Below are 23,824 nucleotides of genomic sequence, written 5' to 3' on the forward strand. Positions count from 1 at the left end.
TAATTATTAATACAAGATAAAATTGTGTTTTACACATAACTAGGTGAAATGGTACTTCACCTACTTCACCTGAATAGCCGCCCTTGCGTCTATAATGTAATAAACCTTACGAGCAGTGCGTGGCCCAGTGGTAAGAAGTCTGACATCCGTGCTAGAGGTTGTGCGTTCGCCTCCTGGTACGGTAATTTTTTTTTTTTTAATTTTAACTTTTACTTAATTTATTAGTTTAAATGTGAAATGGCATTTGTTAACAAACTTCGTTATGCCTGCCTTTTAAAAATATTATTGGCCATCACCTGTGGGCTATTAGTAGGTGAGACCTGGTCTGTATAAACAAAAATACTTGTTTCACATCCTAAAAAAAACGGACGCATATCAAACACAAATAAATAATTAAATTAACAAAAACAAACAATTTGTTAATATATTAACAAAACAAGGCTGTGGTGGGGACTAGTATCTCGTCCACAAACCACCTGTGTCAACATCTGCCCTCATTCTGCGCGGCATTGAGTCCACAAAATTATGGAACAGGTCTAAATTCTTGGCCATCTTCCCCCACGCATCTAGAACTCTGCCCCACAATTCCTCAGATGTCCGAACGGGTGGTTGTTCTGCCCAATTAGAGCGTAGGATCCTTTTGACTGCAGCCCACAAATTTTGAAACGGATTCATATATGATGAATTTGGAGGCCAGTCGACTGGGTCGACATCACGCCTCCTCGTAAACCATCTTTGAATCCGGTTGGCGGTGTGTAGTCTATCGGATGATTATCCTGCTGGAAAAAAAAGTGTTCCTTCTGGATATCGTTTTCAAGCGGAAGGGATCATTACATTTGCCAAAATGTGTTCGTAGACTTCTGCCGTAAACAGACCGTGGATGCTTTCCAGAAGTTCTGCCCCATCGTATAACATCCACCCCCAACACGCGACCCTCACGCGAAGCGTATCGGTGGTCATTCATACAATAAACTAGGGCAGTACTATCATTGCTATTGGAGACATTTCTCCAATCAAAGTCCTGTCTGAGAGTAGCATACGCAGAATAACCTATGCGAACCAGGGCAATGAGTTATTGTTTCTGTGCCATCTTCAAGCGTAATGACGAGACAGAACGTTATATTAACAGAAAGCAGTATTGATTGAAAGAGAGAGGGAGGTTTATTATTTGAGTTTGGGCATATTCTAAGAGATATCGCTACATAATTATAGCTTTGCGAGACACATATGATGGCAATTTTGTAATAAAAAAAAGAAGATTTGGGGAGATTCGAACCTTGAGCTACTACTACTAACTTGTTCAATATACCAATGCCGTAACAACTTACGCTACTGTAACTGTTTATGTCGCTTCGCCATAATACATAGTTACCCTGTTCATATTCGCTCCGGTTGATTTTGTATTTATCAATTTTATTACTATTTCACTCTTCAAGGGCCCTGATGTATCTAGAATCAACCCGCAATTCGATTTTATTACATATTTTAGCCTCTTAAACAAAATACAGCAAATTTAAATGGTTTAATTATGTGTTACCTAGTGGACTTCAGCGTTGACGAGACGAGCATGCGCAATGTATGTCTCTGGAACTTCGAAATTGTCGGCCGGCCCATTCTTTTTGCCGCTAAGTGTACATTCCAAATATTATCCAACAAAAGTAAGTTCGTCATTTTAAAATGTTCTTAAAAACTAGTGAGTGCATGTATACTCTTGTATCCCTAAATAATCAAATATTTTACCTCTTCTAGAAAATAAAAATCCTGTTCAAATTATGTAATAAATATACATCATACTTGGATATTTAACAAAAATAATAATGGTGATCATTCTTCAATAATGGACTAACTTATATTATTACTTAAAAATATTTCAACTTGTACTTTAGAGAATGCAAGCTATAATCAGTTACCGATATGACTAAATTTATGCTACGCCACATTATACATTATATTGAATAGTAATGGCACACCGTCATGTCAGTCGAACGGCTAGAGCATCGGTTTTCCACACTAGTAACCTACCTCCAAAATCTTTTGCATTCAATGGAATTACGGTGGACCAGGACGGCGTTCGGTGACAGTTTTTGCAGAGTATTCCCGTTTTTCCCAGTAGTATTCCATAATTGCTCAATTAATAATCATAATTATTGTCATACTGTTGCGCTGTAGACCAGTTCCTATGGTACACCAATACAATATGAGTAAAGAGTAAAGAAATGAAGGAATAAATTAATACAAAATAATATTTATCTCTAACGCTTCAGAAACAGTGGCTGCTGATTGAGGCAAGTGAGGCCAGGCCTCGGTCACCTGACTCCACTGAACTCAAATTTTGTGTTTTTATATAATATATTAGTTGTTTTAGTGAAGCATATAGCGTTGCGGAAGTATTTGAAAACTCTGTGATGTCTTGCAGTAAAATTGGTTCTGAGGCCTAAAACGCTCGTGCCGGATCTGGCTTCTGCATTTCGTATGTTTTCGCGGGTTTTGAGGTTGTACTTGAAAAGCTGTAACTGAGGTACAATTCTTCGGTGAGAATAGCAGCGGTGACCCGTCTTCTTAGATAAGTCATACATAACAAAAAATGCTCGCTGTTATCAGGCATGTTGTTCTCTCCCCTTGTGTCTCAGGATGGTGTACTTCGTAGTACAGTAATGGGTGTAGTCCAGTGTCATTTTTTTTGGGAAAATAGAAACAGAGAGAGGTGCGAGAAATAACGATATAATTAATTCATTATCCTTCAATATCCTTTCTCGGGAAGAAATAATATTGAAAGAAGAAATACCGTTACCTACGCCATCACTGATAATTTTTCAGAAAGATAGTCTTAAAACGCGAACTTCCAGTGCATCCTGATATGGGCAACATAAATGATTATGTGGTGCGAAGTAAACATTTCTGTTGGTTGTGCTTGTTGCTGTCGAAAATAAAAAAGAGGACTGTGTGTCTACTGAGGGCTTCGCGATCTGAAAAATATTTCCAGGGGAATTTCAACACATACTTTTTCAGCTGAGCATAATATGCATTGCTTCATCACATTCAGTCACCACTGAAACAAACAAAAAAACATAGTAACTTATTTCGTGAGTGATACTATTTAATTTATAATAATAATAATAATAATAATAATAATAATAATAATAATAATAATAATAATAATTAATAATAATAATAATAATAATAATAATAATAATAATAATAAATATCTTGAATATTAATCATTCTCTATGGAAGGTACTTAAACTTGTTATGATACATTAGGCTTTACCGAGGATTTCGGTCACCAGCCACTACTGGCATAAAGTATGAAGCTTAACATACATACATACATACATACATACATACATACATACATACATACATACATACTGTACATACATACATACATACATACATACATACATACATACATACATACATACATACATACATACATACATACATACTGTACATACATACTCGTACATACGGGCTATTCCATATGAAATCGATCAGTAAAAAACCTCGCATTTTTTTATACTCTAATTTTTCCCTACTTATATAAGGTGCTGAGGGGAGTGCATTTTAAAAATATGCTATCGAAAGTCAAATGGTTTTCGTATTATTGAGCGACAAATTTAGCGTATTTTATAAAAACAAGCCTCTTTCAGCGCTCAGAACTCTGGAACCATTTACTGCAGAACATTGAATGAGAGCTTATTTTGAAGCTGGCATTTGGTAGGTTATGTTAAGAAGTAATCCTTATTTTTATTGTACACAGAAAGACAGATAATCTGATTTTACTTGCTTTTTGGCCATTTGTAAAACTGTAAAAAAATATTGAGAAAAAACCTTGCATTATTAAGAGGGATTCGGCAATGTTTGTTTAGTGGCTTGGCAATAAGTTTCGAGGGTATTAAATAAATTATTTTCACACACCTAGACTTGAAAGGCGCAGTACCGCACGCACTGGCCGAGAGATGAAGATAAGCTAGCGCTGGGCGTCGTTTTACTCCTGTGTTTATGAAAACTTGTGATAAAGCTAGCCCAGCTATGCGCTACTAGATGAAACATCACGTGTTTATGTCTCCTGGCCTTGCTTGTCTCGGCTACCTCGCGTCTCACAGTCAGCTGGTTAGTTCACGCGCGTACTATTTATTTTCTTTATTTGATATTTTCAATACTTTATCAACATACCATCAGTAAAAAATGTGTTTATTTGTACTTTCAAAGCGGAATCTAACTATATATTTTTAAAATATTTTTTCCTAGCCAAAGGCGTCTTAATGAGGAAAAATCTAAATTTCTCCATTTCCATAAAAAGTAAGAAAATATGTTTATATGTCAATAGAAACTTTAATTTCTGAGCATCAAAATAAACCATGATTTTGATCATTGGGTGAAAGGGTTTCGGAGCTACAACAGTTTAAAATTGCTAATTTTATGAAAATACGATAAATTTAAATATTTTTAATTTAAACACTATGAAGTTGTGATGCCTCAAACTTTGCACAAAGCATTTTATCACAGTTCTCTACGTACAAAAAAAGTTTCATTGTATTTAGAAATTGTAAGGTCAATTTTCTCTATATTTCGGTCGATTTGAGATGGAATAGCTCATACATATTCTCACTCGCTCTAACACGCACACGCACATGCACAAACACACGCACACACACACACACACAATGTTTCAGTAAACGTTTTAAAAAGCTTTTAAGTAAATAAATGCGTCGGCTGCGAGTTACGAAAATGTTTCAAAGAATATCGGAAACCAGGCAAACCTTTTTGCACTGAAGTATATTGGGATGCCTATGGAGCAGGGAATCTTATTGTATCTTTTTCAGAGGAGCGGTAATGTACGTTTTTATGTCTGCCTACAGTACGATTATTTAGTCCTGACAGTCGCCGGCAGTGTGCTCCTTGGTCAGGCGAGTCCATTTAGTTACGCCAAGGGGTGTTTGGGTTAGTCACTCGCTTGCCTTCGGAGAGATCGGATGTCATGCGTGCGGTAGAGCAGTATGTTTCTAGTAGAGTTAAGTTGTACTGCATTCCTTTACCGACCGCTCGCCCTTATCTCTACTCCGTAATTCTCCCCACTACTCCTATTACTTCCCCTCTTTCGCGTCGCCGAGCTGTCAGGACTAAATAATCGGTCTGTACTTTAATTGTTATAAATGCCTAACAATCTGCTTTGTACTATCATTTTCATCTTCTTTTTCTTCATCTAATTCTTTCTTCTCCTATAATTTCAACTTCTGAACAAGAATTGGATTCTTGAGACTAGTAATCCTCCCACAAAATGTCGTCCATGTTATTACAAACACAGCAGTTTTTTTAAATCCTTCACAAATGATTCGGTTGATACAGTCTGCACGTCCTACAAAGGAGACATCTTTTGCAACTGAAAAGGTCTAGGCAACGATTATGAATACGGTTTTCACACACGACTATTTTTAGATTCAGATTAGTATAATACTTAATTATCAAAAACAGAATTTGAAGAGCAAAGATTGTGAAAAAAAAATTAAAAAATAAAAATGTGCATAACTCTCGGAATTAAAGTCTCGAGTATTACAAGAGGAACTTACATTTAATTAGTAAGAACAGTAATGATTCTCATACTCTTAACTACTATAGAACTACTGTAAAACTTTATAAGTTATAAAAGAAGCAAAAAGAATACGTTCGAAAATGAAAAATTCCCCTGGATATGATAAAACATAGTTCTAAAATCATGTAGTTTTTGAATACAGGTTTTACTTTTGAGTATTTGAGTCTTCCTGGGATAATATTACACTGCATTCACAAAGGGAGATAAATGTACCTTCTATTGCTTCCAAAAATTTTTTACACGAATCCACTGCATTGCAGCCAATGAGATTTATGGAATGAGCAGCAGCAGATAATTATAAAAATCTCTATGGGTTGAGCTCTCTAATGCATGCTTAAAAACAACAATATCCACCCAACATGTTATGTGGTTGTTCCCTACAGTTTTTAATATCAACATTGAGATTTCTGTGCACATCCAAGACAACCTTCACAATTTGTTCTCTCTTGACCGTTATTTGCGTTGAAGCCCATGAATCACTCGACAGGCCCTCTTTCTTGTCTCACATAGTGATAAATGATGTTAGTTGATCCATGTGTGAAATATATAAAATTGACTCGACAATAAATTCAAAATACTTAAATTTCTTTATTTTGCTGCAGACTTCCTGAAATGTCCATTTTCCTTATCTCTGTTTTGTCGTCTATACTTTTTTTTAAAGAAATGTCAATTTCTACTATAAGTTTGAGTGCCCCCCCCCCCCACCCGCTCCAAGAAATTGCCATTGTTGTGAATTCAAATTCATCTGATGCGCTAAAAACTCGTACCTTTCACTGCTAAGGATTGGTCATAGCTATGATTTGTCGAAGAACACCTTTCCAATACTGAATTTCATTTCCTAATAATTGTTCACAGATTTTTATTCACACCACTGTGTGTATTTTCTTCATCATAAGATTAGTAACACAAGTTTTATGATACCTAGAATTTTCATAAGATCTGAAACATAGGCAGAGAGAGAACCGTTTCCTTGGGGGAGCAAAGCAAAACCATAGAATTTCCATATAACAGGGTTACGGGAGAAATCATTTACCTCCTACCCCTGTTATAGCTTCACCGTGGTACAGTATATCGGAATATGATCATTTAATAAAGGTATTTTTGGGGGCATGTTTCTTACAATGTTACATCCATATCCGCAATGTTTCGGACCAGTTGTAAAGGGCTTAAATTGTAGGTCTACTACATATTATAACAGGGTGTAACTTAAAACAATCTTCCTCTTTTCCTGTTTCGAATAGAAACACATTCATACATCAATGAAACTACGTAACAATGCTAACAGAAACTTTTTTTATACGAAGTTTACCTTCCTGAAGATATCATATGAAATGTAAACTCTAATTATTTAACACAAGAGTACAAACTGTTACAAAAGAAACATTACAGTGCTTCCATTCCTCAAATGAGGTATAGAAATTCCTATACATTCAGAAATTTAAAATAAAAATTATAGTCCAGACACACAATCTGAAGACCTTAATTCATCAATTTAAGCACAGAAACTTAATCATAAACAAAAGCAAAATAGATCTTTTAAATTCAGTATTTTCTAACGTTAACAGGGGGAAAAAAAAAAAAAAGAGTTGAGACAAGTTTGGGGGAGGGGGGGGCAGTGCCCTCGGTAACTCCGCCTATGATCTGAAATGAGTATAGGCATTTTACAAGACAATTCACCCTTGCATTGTTAATTATTATGAAGTCATGGATGTAATCATCAATTTTCTAAAGAGAGGCATCATGACTAGGTCCACTGAAAATGTGTATATTTTCCCTCTTCTTAGTTCATTTCTGTTTTTAATGAGATATACTTCTCTGTTACTATCATTACTAACAATGGATTCACTTTTTCCCCCTGTTACTATCACCAACTGAAGTACAAAGATTATAGTATTCCTTGGAATCTTTCAGTTCACAATCATTTCCATTAATTGGTTCTAAATTTTGTATTGTCTTGCACCTGCCATCAACGTGAGATACTGTTTTCTGTCATTCTTGCTTGAGAAATGTTAATTCTAGTTTAGGAATTCGCTTTATTAAAGAGTTTTCTTTTTTTCAGTTTGAAACTTTCTGTGCTGACTTCCAGTTAATCATGGCCAGAAGCCACTTGTCTGAGTTGATACGAAATCAGGTTATACCTATACAGGACAAATAAAACCGCAAATTAAATTAAACCCAATAACGCACCTAGCTTATTGGAGTTTTAATACCCATTTGAGATGTATTTGTATTTTGTGACAATGAATCTTTATGCTTAACCAACAACAAAAGAAAGTCGGTAAGCTATTTGAGTCATAAAACTATTGATGTGCTTTCTGTTTTAGCACAATGATAGTGCAGGAGCATAAATGGAAGGATTAGAGGACATCTGTTAATGTATTGCCATAACAGTATTCCAGTGAATGCACCTTAGATCCTTACAAAAAGGGAGGAAACACCAATTCGTACCAATATGATGTTATATTTTTTTCATTCCAACCTGCAAAGTAACAACATAAAATGAATAAAAGGCAGAAGATTTTTTGCTGCTCTTAGGACCAGGCTTACTGTGTCTAAGCTTAAATGTGGCCCTAGCAATTGACACAACTCAGGCAGTAGTGTTTTTCTATTGATTCAGGTGTGGATTGTAATATTGCTTGGGTTTATTAGTTGGGTTTTTTGCGAAGTTTTTTTTCCAACTATAAGACAAATGCAAGATATTACCATGGTGAATCTTTGAACTCAACTTGCCATCAATTCTATCGTTGAAAATCATTTACAGTATGTACATCGAAAAGGTCATTACACACAGATTCTGCATCGCTGTGTTCTCCCCCTCTCTTCCACTAGAATTTCCTCATTTGTTATCAGGGTGACATCTGATACCAGAAGAGAACAGAGTAACAGTGAGCATAAACATAGAATCTTGTCTTTATGCACGAGCACAGTAGTTGAATCAGCAATTCTTTTGTGTGAGCTGTCAGCTGAGTTGTAGATGTCAAGTTTTGCAGTCAGCAGATGTTGCCACACTTCTGACATCTGAAATGGATATTATGAGCAAGATTGGAAGAAACAATACATGAAGTATTTACATATGTTTTATTACTAGACAAAAAATACAGAGAAGTCTTTAAAACATTCCCAAAACAAATCATCGGGATAATCTGAACATATCTACAAGTTTCTTGAAACAATAACAGGGATACAGTAGAAATACTGAGTCAATGAGCAAACCTTTGGTACATTCAAAATAAATATAGCCTCAACACTTTGGCACAACCATTCACAATCAATTCGGTGCCATTGAAGTTTCTGTTATCCAGACTAGATCATAGATATTTAAGTATTACTTGAAGTCTCCTGGAACCCTCAAAGGTAATGCAGATAGTTCGTGTTATGCAACAAAACCAGAGAATTACCAGTCTTTCAGAAGAGACTTATTTCCATTAATGTGCATATCTGAAAAATAAAATATTCTGAAGGTTTACCTTCGTCATTAACAAAGGATGGAATCTACTTGTTGGACTAATAGAAGTGACTTTCATAATCGTAATTATGTTTGTAATAAGTAGATATCCTCCTTGCCTGATAAAGATACACTAAACCTCTGAGACATTTGATTTTTCATTTGTATACACAGCAGTAATAGAAGAGGTCGTAGGAAACTCCTAATTGGAAAGCTACCATAGCTTCCTCCCTTTCATGCCAACCTTACAGATTTTCGCAGATGACTATGAAAACTACTCTAACATCTTAAAGCCTTCTTGAAGTTTAAAAGGGTTGGAATGGGAGGCGCTTAGATCTTTGTAAGAAAGAATTAAGGAAAAATATGGGGTAGACATATTAGCCAGCCTTTTCTTCTTTTACTCTTTAAGGAGGATATAAGTCGACTATACAAAACACGAGGAGAGGGTTTGGAGCAACAAAGACAAATACTGACTGTCCACACCAACCCCCCCTCAACACGACATTGGTTAAATGCATTTCAGATTTCAGTGAAATTACAAACTCATACAGAAACATAATAAGGCATACAACTTTTTTTGAAGAAGGAACAAATACATTCTAGTGATAATAAGATAAAGCTTACCATAAATTTAATGATAAACAGTTCAGCAAAATATTTAGTCTGTTTAAAAGATGACAAGAGTTTCCTCTGCCAATCCTATGTCTTTAGTAAGAAAATTCGATTTTCTTTAAAACATTACAAGGGACGATAGTTTCGTATTTTGCTGTCATCAGTACACTCAAAAGTTGTAAGCCATATTATATAACACCCTGTATATTATTTTCAGTCAAGTATTGTTCATTGTCCAACACACTAACAATGTGAACAGTAATTTCACAGTGACAAGAGTATATCACAGGTCAATAAGCTTGTTCCTGTTTCTAGATTCAAAATACATGACAAAAAAGTCATGTCAAAGTGTGTAAATGGTATTTGTCACAAAAATAAATACTATAGACATAATACCCTTTGCAGGGTTTTTAATTACATTTCATTTGAGAATATCTCCATGACTCTCACTGGGTTCATGAAAGCATTCTCAAGTCGCATTAAAAAAACTATGGCAGGCCATTTCGTAAAAACAACACCATACAGAAGTACACTGCCTCTGTGCACTCACACAACTACTCCATTGAAGCATTTAAATCAGATCTTCAGTAAAGTATGTAATACATTATAATTTACTGCCACTTAAAATAAAAGCATTTAAATCAAGAATGAACTTAAGTAAAAAATCAAATCAACTAGCCACTTATTTTCTTGATTTAAAGATACTTACTAGCTGCGGTTCTTTAAGCAATTCTGCGAATTATTGAAAGGAAAAAAAAAAAAAAAAAAAAAAAAAACCATGCCACATTTTGATAAATTTTTTAAGGCATTTTATTACATTTACCTGCCCACTTTTCAACAAGAAAAACGTTCGTTAATCTCTCTTTTTAGAACATTTCAATATGAATAGCTGTATGTCTGAGGTTCATGTCATTTTGAACCAGAAACTTGTCACTGGTCTTGCGGGATTATTTTCTTTTTTACTATAGAAGAGTGATGCGAGATATTCCGAGTGTCAACACATGAATGACTAAGCTCAATTTTCAATTTACGAGTAGCCTTTAAGGCTACTGTGAAGTTATGTTCTCCTTCATGATGCCTCATGGTTATGTATATTATGTTTCCTCATTTTTTGAATCCAGAGTTCCATCATGTGTATGTTTAATGTGTAAAATAAAAACTGTCTGAAAAGCAAAAGGTCAAATTCTAACGAGAGTGAATTACCAAAGCTGTAGGGGATCTTATCATGTTGATATGGGGAACACCTATAATAAATCAGAAAATGTATATGAACTGCAGTCACAAAAGTTTCAGTACTAACAGAATATAAAAGAAATGGTTTACCTCTTGATTAATTATATGTTGTCCTTTTTAAAAATACTTCCCTTCTATAGCTATACTACGATCCTAGCACTCTTGTAATTTATTTTTAATACTGCTGGAAATCCATTATTTTTACGCATTGTTATGAGCAGTTTTCAATTGTGGTAATAAGAAAAGTTACAGTGCAAGGTCAGCTCAGTAGGAGGTATGGCAGACATTTTGTTTTTGATCAGAAACAAATGGACAGACGGATCTGTGTGTGCTTGATACTGTCTTGATACTTGAGAAAATTCTGTATCTCCTGTGTGTGTTTTTTTTTTTTTAATTTTCCTGAAAGTCTCTCGAAATATGAAAAATAAATACTTTTGACACATTGCTTCTAACACGGAGTTCTTTTTAAAAGAAAGCGCAAACTTTTCTATTATTTTGAGTGGATATTGCTTGGACTGGAGGTCGTAATTTAAAATCAAAGTTCATTCCTCTAATCACTTTTCAGAAAGTTAATTTTGAAGGACATCTTTAAGGTCTGCCAAAAGTCGAGAAACTAATCGTGCTGCAATGTATGTCACATTCATTATATCTAAAAGAATTTGATGAATATATTCACGAGACATTCTGAGTGTGTCACCAATATCATCAATCGTTTGTTGCACCTTTTCCTCCTTTTCACTGGTAAAGGTTGTTAAAGGTCTTCCACAGTGATCCTCACTTTTAATAAGTCTGTCCATTTTCAAAGCCTGAATACCATTCAAAACATTCAACCCATGGCTTTTATCTCCAAAAGCCTCAAACATTTAATGAGTTTCTATTGTATTTTTCAGGGTGGTGGTTGTTTAGTAAACTGTCAGAAGACAGATTTGAACCTCATAAGTGACACCAATAAGACATCACTCAAGGAAACTAAGCAAGGGGATAATGGGGTAGTGTGGCCAGTTCCTTTTCCCCTCCATTGCATACATTGCTGACTAGTTACATATTACACTAATCAGACTTCAGATGCACATATCAGACAGAACCTCAATCTTGAAACAAAATTTCACGCAATGAACATGATTAATTTCCAACTAAAACATATGCGTCACAGCTCGTCTATGCATATCTGCTGAATTGCAAAACTATGTGGCCAATTCCGAAACTTTCTGACTGCACCTCATAGGTGAAATAATGCACAAGTGTGTACACAACTATGTACATGCTATTGGCCATGCTTATGACGTTTCCTCCTCCTTGCACAGCAAAGATTATGGTAAACTCGTACCTCTGAATCCTGCATATTGCATGCAAGTATGTATTTCTGTTACATCTGTGACTATTTGATTTATTGTTTCTGGTAAGAGTCAGTCAGACGTAATGTTAACACCACATCACAGCAGTCCTAAACTGTGCAAGTGTAGTCTGACTCAAATAGGATGGGGATAAACCTCAGACGAATCACAGAATTAGAATCAAGGTGGGTGAAGATACATCAACTTGAATAAATAAATATGTAACATAAGTTTTTCCCATTTATCACGTAATTCCCGAGTTTTTTCATTTATTTATAATCTCACAAATTTTTATATTTCCTTTAGAAACCATGTTATAATAATGTAACACTAAACATTTAAGGAAAACTCAGTATAATGCCAGTAATACGAAATATTTACATGTGTAATTGTATTTATAGAAACTGGGTGGGAGGGGACTAAAGAATAATCTGAAAAGATTAAAAAACAATAAATAATAAAGCAGAAACGACTATTAGAAGTAATAAATTCTTTCATGATTGAGAATGGCCCATAAGTTTACAGATTACAGTAATCGCTAGGAATTCATTAATTCAACATTAGGGGACTGATCCCATAATCCATGTATCACCAACGAAAATAGTAATTTCCAAATTTGTCATAGAGAACTATATTTCCCCATATCATATTGACTAGGACATTATTATTATTATTATTATTATGAATGGTCCAACGGGAAAAAGGAAAAGGGGAAGACTAAAATTAACATGGAAACAAGGAATAATTAGAACAATGAGAGAAAGGAGGTTGGAAGGTAGCACATGGGAGAAAGGTTATAGAATCCTGAAAATGGGTGCAGGAAGAAGTCCTAGGACATTGTAAAACCTGATATTAAATAAAATAATTATCAGCAGACAGCGGATTTTGGATCCCGATACTGAATGTTAGGTGTAAGTCAGTTACAAGGAGGTCATTGAACACATTCCTATGCTCCCTCTTTAAGCCATGTGACATCTTGGCTCTATGTAGGGACCGAAAATCTGCTGCCTGATTATTATTATTATTATTATTATTATTATTATTATTATTATTATTATTATTATATTTTAGTTCAAAAAATTTAAATCGTATTGTATGCCCTTCAAAATCAGTGAAGCCTTGCACAGATTTTAAATGCCAGAATCTTGTGCAGTATGTTATGAGGGAAATAAGTTATTTTTACAAACCTTTTTCTATTCCTTTACTTTGTTACTTTATGTACTAATGTGAGCTATTATAGACCTACATCAGTATTCTAGCTTGTATTACGAAGAGAGAAAATTTTTATAGATAAATGTTAGAAAGTGGTATAAATTTCACTATTTGAGTAGCATAAAGGAAATCAGATTATTTTCCATATGTTCCATTACGAAACTGAAGATTCTAAATTTATACCTAAAAGTAAAATTTACTTGGTTAGAAACACCCTCTCACTTAATTTTGTTATAAAGAAAACTAAACTTTATGAATAACGTGACTAAATTGATATGTTCATCTTCGTGATTGTAATACTGATGCACATAGCTGAAAGATCTGATTTAAATGACTTATGTCACTATGTAGTCTTTCACCTAGTCTTGTTTAGTGCATCATGGCTCCACTTCCTGTCCATGAAGTTGATCACAACAACAGTGATGTTGTCTAGCGACCCTCTGTAATATGACTGTAATGTAATGCTCTTGGCCCCATAGTGTGGTTCATTCAACCGCTCCCTGATGAATGCTACTGCCTCTTCATTTGAGAATGTGTCCCACAAACCGTCTGAAGCTAAGATCAGAAACATTGGTTTGTGATCTGCCAAATCGAAGGTCAAAATATCAGGATCCGCAATTACAAGTTTCTTATCTTTGAGAGGGTAGTCCCCAAGTGCCCTTGATGTAGCAAGGATTCCAGCCACACGCCACACACCGTTGAAGGTGATGAAACCACCAGCCTCTTTGATGCGTTTTCTCTCCCGCATCTGAAACAATACAACAGGATAGAGTGACACTGTGCCAGGTCAAGCAGCTGGTTCATTCATTTTCTACTAGCACTACTGACCATGAATTATAAGTATACAGGCTCAATATCACACTGAGAAAAGAGTCTTCTATTCTTTTGGGGCACAAAAGTGCTTGTGCTAACCACAATCCTACACTGGCTCTACTGTCCAACATTAATATGGTCCAAAAGTTCTATTAGGATAGACTTCAGAAAAATGAAAGTCGTAAGCAATATTTTGCTTGTCCTATAACACAATCTATATAGTAAATCTAATGTGGGTATGGTTTGTGAAATTGTTTTGGGGAGTAAAGTTGCTCTTGTCCATAGGTATTATGTGAAATAAGTAACACTAGTAGGCACTACAGTAAAACACCACAATGGATGTTAGTAATTTATTTATACATGAGCATTTGAAAAGAAGACATGTTTTTGTTAACAACAGGTTATAATGCAATTATCAGGAGTTTTCTGGGAATTTTCCCATTTCTATTATTATTATTATTATTATTATATCATTATTATTAATACTGCCACCACGGGAATGAGCAAAGTATGACATTAGTCAAATTGAAATCAAATTTTCTCTCCCAACAAAGAAGACATTCCTTCCCATTCTTTTAGATCTTCCGAGACTGCAACAATGCCCTTTACCTAGTGACAAATGTCCAGAAGTTTTATTAGTTTCCAATAACCCCTAAACTTAAATTTACTTTATTGTAACTGCAAAAATGTTCGGGGCAGAAGAAGATATCAGATGATAGACAACATTAAGAGATGTGAATTATATGCAGAGACTAAGAGGAAAGTAGAAAATAGGAACGATTGGAGAATGCTGGGTTTGCAGTGAAAGACCTGCACATGGGCAGAACCCGTAAGTATGTATGTATCAATAAGTCGTTTCCAAAATATAGGACATATTTCAATTCAATACGAAACCAAAGATATTCTTTCTTTTTGTTACGCTGTAACATTTTGGGTATGATTACCGGTATGTAAAATTTAAATTATGGTTTATTTAATGATGCAACTGGAGAGGTTATATCAGCGTTTGCCGGTGTGCCGGAATTTTGTCCTGCAGGAGTTCCTTTACATGCCAGTAAATCTAAAGACATGAGCCTGTCGCCATTGAACCCGCAACCTCGAGCACAGAAGGCCAGAGCTATACCGACTAATCTACCAAGGCCGATATGATTATGTACTAAGGTCAATGCACTGCAGAGAATCCATTCTCATAAAATCTAAGTAAACATAAAAATTGCAGTTTTAACTGGGAATCACAAAGGTTTCTGGTGTTTTGGAACATCTTTGATACATACCTGCTGTGGTTTGTGATCGAAGGAAAGAGGAATAGCATTGCCCTTGCTGTCACACATCACTCCTCGGGAGTCACCTACGTTAGCAACAACTAACCGGGACCCTTCAAGCAGAGCAATGAGTGCAGTCGTACCTGCAACAAAGAATGAGTACATCTAGAAGAAACAATCACAATGGAAATAAAAAGCTATATGTAAACTACTAAGTGTTGGTCTCTTTAAACATTATAGCCTGTTTAAATCCATGCTCAATGTTTCCAATTCTCTTCCAGTTCTCTAGAGTGTACAATTAAGAATTACATAAGTAGGCCTATATGATCTGATGCCCAAGTATTTTCTCCTGGATCCTTCACGTTCTATGTTGCTAACAATATCATATGACACATTACTAGGCTCTTGCTGGAAATAACCTGCTTTTTATCATTTTTCCACTGTCTTATTATGAATTTTCTATGCCATAAACAAAACCTGTATCATCTGAGTCACTATGATCTCAATTATAATACTCGTGCACGAATATAAAATTGGAACATACTGCACACCATATTATAAATCTCTAGAGGAACTCTACTTATTTAACACATTAACCATTAACGGTCACATGAACTGATTTCTATTTTTTTTTTGACACTGAAGCAGCCTACGATTCAAGTTGTTCCTGAATTGAATTCTTTAGATTCAAAATCCACTATATCCACTGTCACAAATTAGGCCTAAAGGATTTTGGAAGTAATTGATGTCAGTTAGAGGGGATTTTGAACGTAACAATGATTTTGAACAAGCCTTTTGCATGAAAATTAGTGGTTTTTGGACCTTAAAGCGAGAGTACATTAGGGCTAATATGATACAGTAAAAAAAGTCGGGCTAATCTGATACAGGCTTTAAAATGTACCAAAATCTAAGTTTAAAAATGTTTTAAACTGAGATTATGGAAGTACATTTTATGCTCTTTAAGGAGTAATACTGAATAAAGTTTTAAAAAAATCATTATTAGCCTAACAAATACATTTAAAAGACAGCAGCTTTGTAAGTTGAAAAAACTTTGATGTGATGCTCGGTTACTTTTGTATTGCTCCTGAATGAATAAAAATAGAATGTTTAAATTTTCCTTTTACTCAGAATAGTGCCAGTTTCATTTTTCTCCAAAGAAAAGCTCTGAATGTTGATCAGTCTAGCAGTAATTAGTGTGTGAATGAAAGAGGCTATTATGATACACTTTTTATGGATATCATGATATGTTACAAAGGTTATTATGATATTATGTTTACTATGAAAGAAGTTGGCCAAGCTGATCAATTTTCTAGAAGTTGACCAAGATCAATTTTCTAACTTAAAATAATGTATTACCTCTTGAATGATATTTCATAATATCTCAGCTCTTGAGGAATGTTTGAATTTACATGTTGGCACCTACAGTGCTGTATAAGTTTGAAAATTACACACATAAGCTGTTACATTTTTTCCTAAGTTTTTAGCTTAATAGTCATCCTTCTTGATGCTAAAATTTGACACAACTTCGGAAAATACATTCATAATTATTTAAAAATATATTTTAAGAGTATTTAGCAATGCAAACTATATAATAATTTTCTCAATCTATTTTCTTACACACAAAAGTGTTACTGGAACATACAGCAATTTTCTAGTATTAGCAGTAAGGTGTTAATGTTTCAGTAAATTGTGTAAATTTTATGGGAGAAAGAGATCTTCACAAGAATTGCTAATCTTAGTCAATTATAATGTGTTTTCAGGTGACACATTGAACATCTGTATGTATCACAGCCTTATTTCATAGCTCTGTATATGGCCAGATTTATAGTACTGTCTCAGAATAGCTCAATAGGTGTATCACAACAGCCCACACACAAAACTATTATGATACACTGGTTTTGTTTTAATTTTATCGATTTTTTCCTCCTTTGATAACCATTGTTATCATAACAGATAAATTCTGAAGGACCAGAAATTAATCTTTACGTACATTCTTCGCCCAACAGTGCATATACTGTTGAATCCCAGCCATTAAAGTCACTCATTTGAGTGCACTCCTTGTATAATGACAGTTGACTTAATTTGTGTCAACATATATGCCGAACATGGAGTCAGGCCACAAATGGAAAAACACTAGAGGAAATTCGATCCAGTGCTGTGGATTGAACTTCGGTGTAGCTCAAGTGGTTAGAGCACTTGGTATGTAGAACCAAGGACCCGGGTTCGATCCCTGGTGCCGGACGAATTTTTCTCCTCTAATAACCATCATGATTATACAAGCTGGCACATAGCACTTGAAATACAGGTCTAAAGTGGTTCCCATGTAATGCCGATTACACCGCTCAGAGCACTGTTTGGTTCTAGATATTCGTAGCACAACACTTATATGATATTGACATTTGGGGCACTTAAAGGACTCACTGTTGCTTATTAAATCTTTGTAAAATATTTTATGGATAATAGACGTAATTTCCAAACTACTACATCTCAATTATATTAAAATAAATGGCTGTCATTCTTGAGATTAAAAGATATTACATATAAACTGAGGCACTGTCTTCCCTGTACTTAAATTCAATCACCAAACACATTTCGGAAATGAATTAAACTTGACACATTTTACATGCACTGCAGCCTACCCTTTACATCTATTACTATTATTATTATTATTATTATTATTATTACTACTACTAAATCTAGATTCACCTATATTAAATATAGGTAATATATTAAAATCTTTCATTTCCCTGAATTCATAATTATACGTTTGAAAGTAGGCCTAACTTTTCCCTCTTTTTTTCTGAATACGATATGAAAGTTGAAGTGCTATGATTTTTACCAAATGATAGGAAACTGCAGTCACAATGCATGAGAAGTATAAATATTGCGCGCGATTTTTTTCTTGCAGTGGTGAAAAAATGTCTAATAGACCTATTGATTAATCTGTTGTGTATAGTAATAGTAAAAGTTGTAGTATTTCAGTGTGTGTAAATATATTTTGAATTAGAAGTTAGAATTAAATTAGGAAGTTAGTCTGTAATTTGTGAGATTAAAAATGGTTTACTGCTGTGTGCCACTGTGCAATTCGAGCTACAGTAAAGAATGTGATTTATAGTTTTATCATATTCCACAAGATGGACTAAGGAAGAAGTGGTGTTTAGCCATTTCTCGACTAGGGACTCTTTGGACGCCAAAGCAAAGTATCATGTGTCTGCAGCAGAGATTTCGAAGAAGCTGATTTTTGCATTAGCACAATAATAAAACGTTTGCTTGCTAATGTGGTACCATTCGTATTTGATGATTGCCCAAAACATAAACAAAACTTTTCAAACATAAGTAGGGGCAACAAAAGAAGGGTAACAGAAGTGGTAAATAACACCTGTCCTGCAAAGAAAAATAAACCCAACGTTGAACCATGTACATCAGCTTTCAATGAAGGAATAAAATGCAGGCAAATATATAGGCTATTAAATTCGGTGCCTAATAAGTATAGCATGAATATAATTCATTACTTTTGTCGGTATTTTCTAAAGAAGAAAGGGAAGAAATAGCAATATTAACTTCAATGTTTAAATCATGCCATTTACTTTCTCATTAGGCCTATTCCAGTAATACTTGGTAAGTGAAACAAAGCATGAAACTAAAATATATTTCGAGCCACAGATTGGAGAATGCTCGGTTTGCAGTGAAAGACATGTGCATGGGCAAAACACTTATGTATGTATGTATGTATCATTTGAGATTCAGACAATGCATACTGTTATTTAACAAGACATCAACAAACTTCAAATAACACTGTAATATGCTTGGCATATTTATAATTTTTGGTACCGGTACTCAATCAGTAATGCACAATTAATCAAACAATTTCTACGTTACACAATGCATAGTAATGGAACTAACCATCATTTTATAGAACTGTGAGGCGAACCTAGCAGCAGAAATTGTAATGACGCTCAGAGTTCCACTTTTGATCCTTCTATGCGACAACTCTTATTAATCACGTAGGCAATGGTTGCCATCCTGTATGGTGAAGATTTTCGAGGAAAACACGATCAAGTGGTGAATCTTTGCGAGTAATTGGATATTCCAATGCCTATATTACACTCAGGGACAAAAAAAACCGGACACTTTAATATTTGCTGGTATTTTGCAAAACATTATCTTCTCATACAATATTATGGTAGCCATCTGTTGTTATGGAGACGTGTATACATTGTTGATTGTTTTTTGTTTTATAAACAAGCCATTACAACCAAATATTCCAATTTTGCTTTCGGAGTATCAGCTATAACAATTTTGTCTCAACCATTTTGTGCTTCATTATCGTTATCATTTGTTATTTCTTTATTTTTACATTTTCTGAGTTTAAGTGGGGTTGTAACATTTGTCTTAAAACAAGATGCGACCTGAAAATGTGGCTGGAGCTGTAGCTCTTTACGATGACGGACGCAGTGTACATTACATTGCAAATGTTATGAATATGGCTAGAAGCACAACCCATGATGCCTTAAAACGGTATAGAGAGATCCTAGAATATACCAGAAGACCAGGTTCGGGTCGTCCAAGAGCTACAGATCTAATTGAAGACAGGTATATGGTGTTGAGAGTTCTTAGGGAGCGCAACCTGCCAGCTACTAGTGTAGCCCAGCAATTTGTTAAGATGCATGGACGCCCAATTTCGGCCAAAATAGTTAGAAGGAGGTTGAAAGCAAGTGGACTGATATCAAGTAGACCTGCAACTGGTCCCAGACTTCTCAGGATGCATCGAGTTGAACGACTGCGTTTTGAAAATGATCACAGGAATTGGAGAAATGGACATTGGAGCTATGTTCTGTTCAGCGATGAGTCCCGTTTCAATCTGTGCTCACCTGATGGACGTGAAAGAGTTTGGAGAAGGGGGAGAGAACGATTTTCACAGTGTTGCATTTCCGAAAATGTGCCGTATGGAGGTGGTGGAGTGATGGTTTGGGCAGGAGTGTGTACGGACGCTCCTACAGAGTTGCTTTTTGTTGAAAATGGAAGACTAACAGCTGATAGGTATATAAATGAATGTTTGGCTGATCATGTTGTGCCATTTGGCCGATTTGTAGGCGATAATTTTGTTTTAATGCATGATAATGCACGGCCGCATATTGCCCATGCGGTCGGAGATTATCTCCAAGAAGTGGGAATCCATGTTCTTCCATGGCCAGCAAGGAGTCCAGACATGAATCCAATTGAACATGTGTGGGACATGCTGGGACGGTGTGTTAAGAATAGACGACCGAGATCAGAATCGTTACAAGAGTTGAGGCGAGCACTTGGCGAAGAATGGGAACTTATTCCTCAAGAAGACATTGAGAGCATGCCAAGACATATGGATGCAGTTATTCAAGCCAGAGGGGGTAATACCCGTTACTAAAAAGAGTTTTTAATGTTTAAGGCAACATAAAATGAAAAAACGGGAAAACTCCAGAACACGGTACCCCCCTTGCCACCCCCACCCCAAGTCACTAGGGGACGGTGGGAACTATGGGTAATATTGGGTGGGGGGGAACGGCGATGTGAGGGAAAAAAATTACCTGCTTGGGAATAAATTCCCTATTCCTTTCCCTCCTTTCTCTCTTCCCTCTTTTCTCTCTCTTCATGTGGTGTTATTCTGTTCTTCTATGTCCTTGTTGTACATGTTGTTATTCTTCTTCAGGTTGTTCATCTTCTTTGTTGAATCTTGAATCCTCAGCAGTCTCTCTGGAGAACACATGTTCTTGGTTGAAAAATTTCGGAACTCGTATATATATGGACCAAGGAGAAAAAATGGCAACATGCGGGATGCAAGTATCAATGATGAAGAATAAATTACTGCGTAGACATGATGGTATTTGATATAAATTAACGTGAAAGTAATATTTCTCCCCTTGTAATAATGTTGAGGGATATATATGTTATCATAAAGCGATTTTATGTTGTATTTCAAGTGCATAAATTAATGTAAATTCATGTGACTACATGGCGGGCGGGGGATTGAAGTAGCGTGGAGTTAACGGTACCTAAGCCACGACTGTCCAATCAGAGAAGGAAGGGGTGGCGAAATTAACAGGTGACGCTGGACATCTTGGCGTGCCTACAGTTTTGTGCCGACGTGCGAAAGGGTTGGATGTGCGACTGTGTTCCTCTATCAGCAACATGGAATCGTTCGTCGATATTTTCGCCGTGCACAGCTTCAGCAGCGAGGTTAATTCATCCCCCGAGCAGGCAGGACCAAGCGAGGAGACTTGCTAATAATTCCCCTGCAAGCAACAATCGTGGTCAAACCGAAAGGTACTTTTCAGTGCCTACAAATAATCAGAAAAGAGCAGAGTCAGCATTTGTCAAATGCGCATCATCATGTTTTCGAAAAGGCACTTTTCAGTGCCCGAAACCCTGATTTATTTCATCATGTGCTACACGTGGGGTCATCTTCGGGGCTGCCGCTTTTTTCATCATGTGCAACACGTCGGGCCATCTTCGGGGCTTGCAGCCCCGAAACCCCGCTTCTTTTCATCATGTGCTAAACGTCGGGTCATCTTCGGGGCTTGCAGCCCCGAAACCCCGCTTTTTTTCATCATGTGCTACACGTCGGGTCATCTTCGGGGCTTGCAGCCCCGAAACCCCGCTTTTTTTCATCAGGTCCGCGATGTTCACGGAGATCGTCAGTGGCCGCCATGATGTTTCGAGGTGGCGCGCGTCTCGAATGGAGCGAGATGCAGCGTGAGAACGCGAGAGAGGGAGGAGTCAGCAAGGAAAGTAGCAAGTTGTACGGTAGGTGCGGTGGGGGTAGAGGGGAAGGTAGGGTACCGTGTTCTGGAGTTTATCCGAAAAAACAGTTAGACCAAACGATGCCATAGTTATACGCCCTTTGTAATTTTTTGTAAATTTTCTCATCAGAGACATTTTTTTTTCAAATGTTGTCATATAAGGTGCTAAATGGAACATTATTTTGTTTAAATGGGTTTTGTTTCATTTTGAAATAATTGGCAACAAAATACAAGCAAATATAGAAGTGTCCGGTTTTTTTTGTCCTTGAGTGTATTATGCCACTGCTCAGTTCTCATTAATATTATATAATCAACATTGATAACCGTGATTTGTGGATGTGTACGGTACCTGCCACGTCCATGCTCTTTTTGGCCGCCTCCACCAGTAAGCGATCTGCTGCTAGCACCTCATCTGTTAAAAGTCGTCGGTAGTTTATCTTTCCGTTGGAGTCTAGATAACTGGCTGTGGGGACTGTTGGTGGAGGGGCAGCGTCTTGTCTTGAAGGACGAACCTCCCTTGTAATGGGCCGAGATAATGTATCGAGACGACTCAGCAACTCTGGATCGGTTACGCCTGCTCCCTTCTTCATACATTCGTCTGTCTGCGATGTGCTCATTGTCTTCCTGAAACTATTCCTTTTTTCAACTGGTACTCCTTCGGATTTTTTCTCAGAATCTTTCTTCTCAGTCTCCCCTGTAGAGGAACTGTGATCGGTTTTTGGTTTGTTTCCAGAAGCAATCAGATTCTTCAGCTCAATGACCTTGTTGTTAAGATTTTTTATAAGTTTATCTCGGGCATAATTTGCTGCAAACTGAAATACAACATTATTATTAATCAACGTCGAATTAGCATTATGAGGAAATATGCGTTCCTTCCTGAATGGGGTAACGCTCTCTAACCAAAATAAACGTCTTGGACTGCAGCCAAATGCTTTGTTTCATTTAAGAATCATATTAAAATATCTACACAAAACGCTTACAGATATAGATATTTAAAATCTTAACAATTACCTCGCCACCATGCCCATCGAATACAGCAAACAAAGATACACCAGTTTTGTTTATATCGTCATGGACCACGAAGCGATCCTCCATCCGGGGTCGTCGTCCTTGAACAGCATACGCAGCAACGATACCTTCCTTTAGCTCCCAACTGAATTTCTCTCCACCTGACACTGATCCATTTACAAAATACTGAAGACGTTGGACCTTAGATGTTGACCGTCCAATGGTATATGTTAATCTGCCCAATAAAGTGCGACTCCATACATCCACAGCTTGAAGATAGACTAATATTACAAATACAACAGCACTGAAAATAAGTACCTCTGGCTTGAGTATATAAATTCTTAGAAGTCGCCACAGATAACTGATAGGTGCAGAGTTAAGTGGGAGACCCACTGCAAACCTTGATATAAGTTTCATGTGGGAAATGTACGTCTGATACAATACTCGGTCCTCCAGTTCGTCCTCCATTTTCGTCTGCGTCGAAGAACACTGTCACCAACATACGGATTAAGAAATTAAGTTTAAATACAGTGATT

General features: G+C 36.1%; 1 protein-coding gene across 1 annotated transcript; it reads right to left on the reverse strand.

Annotated features, from left to right (window-relative positions):
- Positions 1-12,444: 12,444 nt before the first annotated feature.
- LOC138696269 (protein phosphatase 1L) lies at positions 12,445-23,782 on the reverse strand. Its single transcript, XM_069820962.1, has 4 exons — positions 23,292-23,782; positions 22,630-23,092; positions 15,517-15,647; positions 12,445-14,177 (listed from the first exon to the last, which is right to left on the reverse strand). Exons 1-4 carry the CDS (start codon positions 23,754-23,756, stop codon positions 13,785-13,787), a joined length of 1,452 nt encoding a protein of 483 aa, XP_069677063.1. The 5' UTR covers positions 23,757-23,782; the 3' UTR covers positions 12,445-13,784.
- Positions 23,783-23,824: the final 42 nt, after the last annotated feature.

This window comes from Periplaneta americana, chromosome 3 (assembly GCF_040183065.1).
Source record: "Periplaneta americana isolate PAMFEO1 chromosome 3, P.americana_PAMFEO1_priV1, whole genome shotgun sequence".
NCBI lineage: Eukaryota > Metazoa > Arthropoda > Insecta > Blattodea > Blattidae > Periplaneta > Periplaneta americana.

Excerpts from the sequence above, each read along its gene's own strand:
- LOC138696269 (XM_069820962.1), bottom strand. The coding sequence starts at position 23,756 with ATGGAGGACGAACTGGAGGACCGAGTATTGTATCAGACGTACATTTCC. Across the intron at positions 23,093-23,291 it reads TCGATGGGCATGGTGGCGAG|TTTGCAGCAAATTATGCCCG; the intron begins GTAATTGTTAAG and ends GTTGTATTTCAG. Across the intron at positions 14,178-15,516 it reads TCGATCACAAACCACAGCAG|ATGCGGGAGAGAAAACGCAT; the intron begins GTATGTATCAAA and ends GTATTGTTTCAG.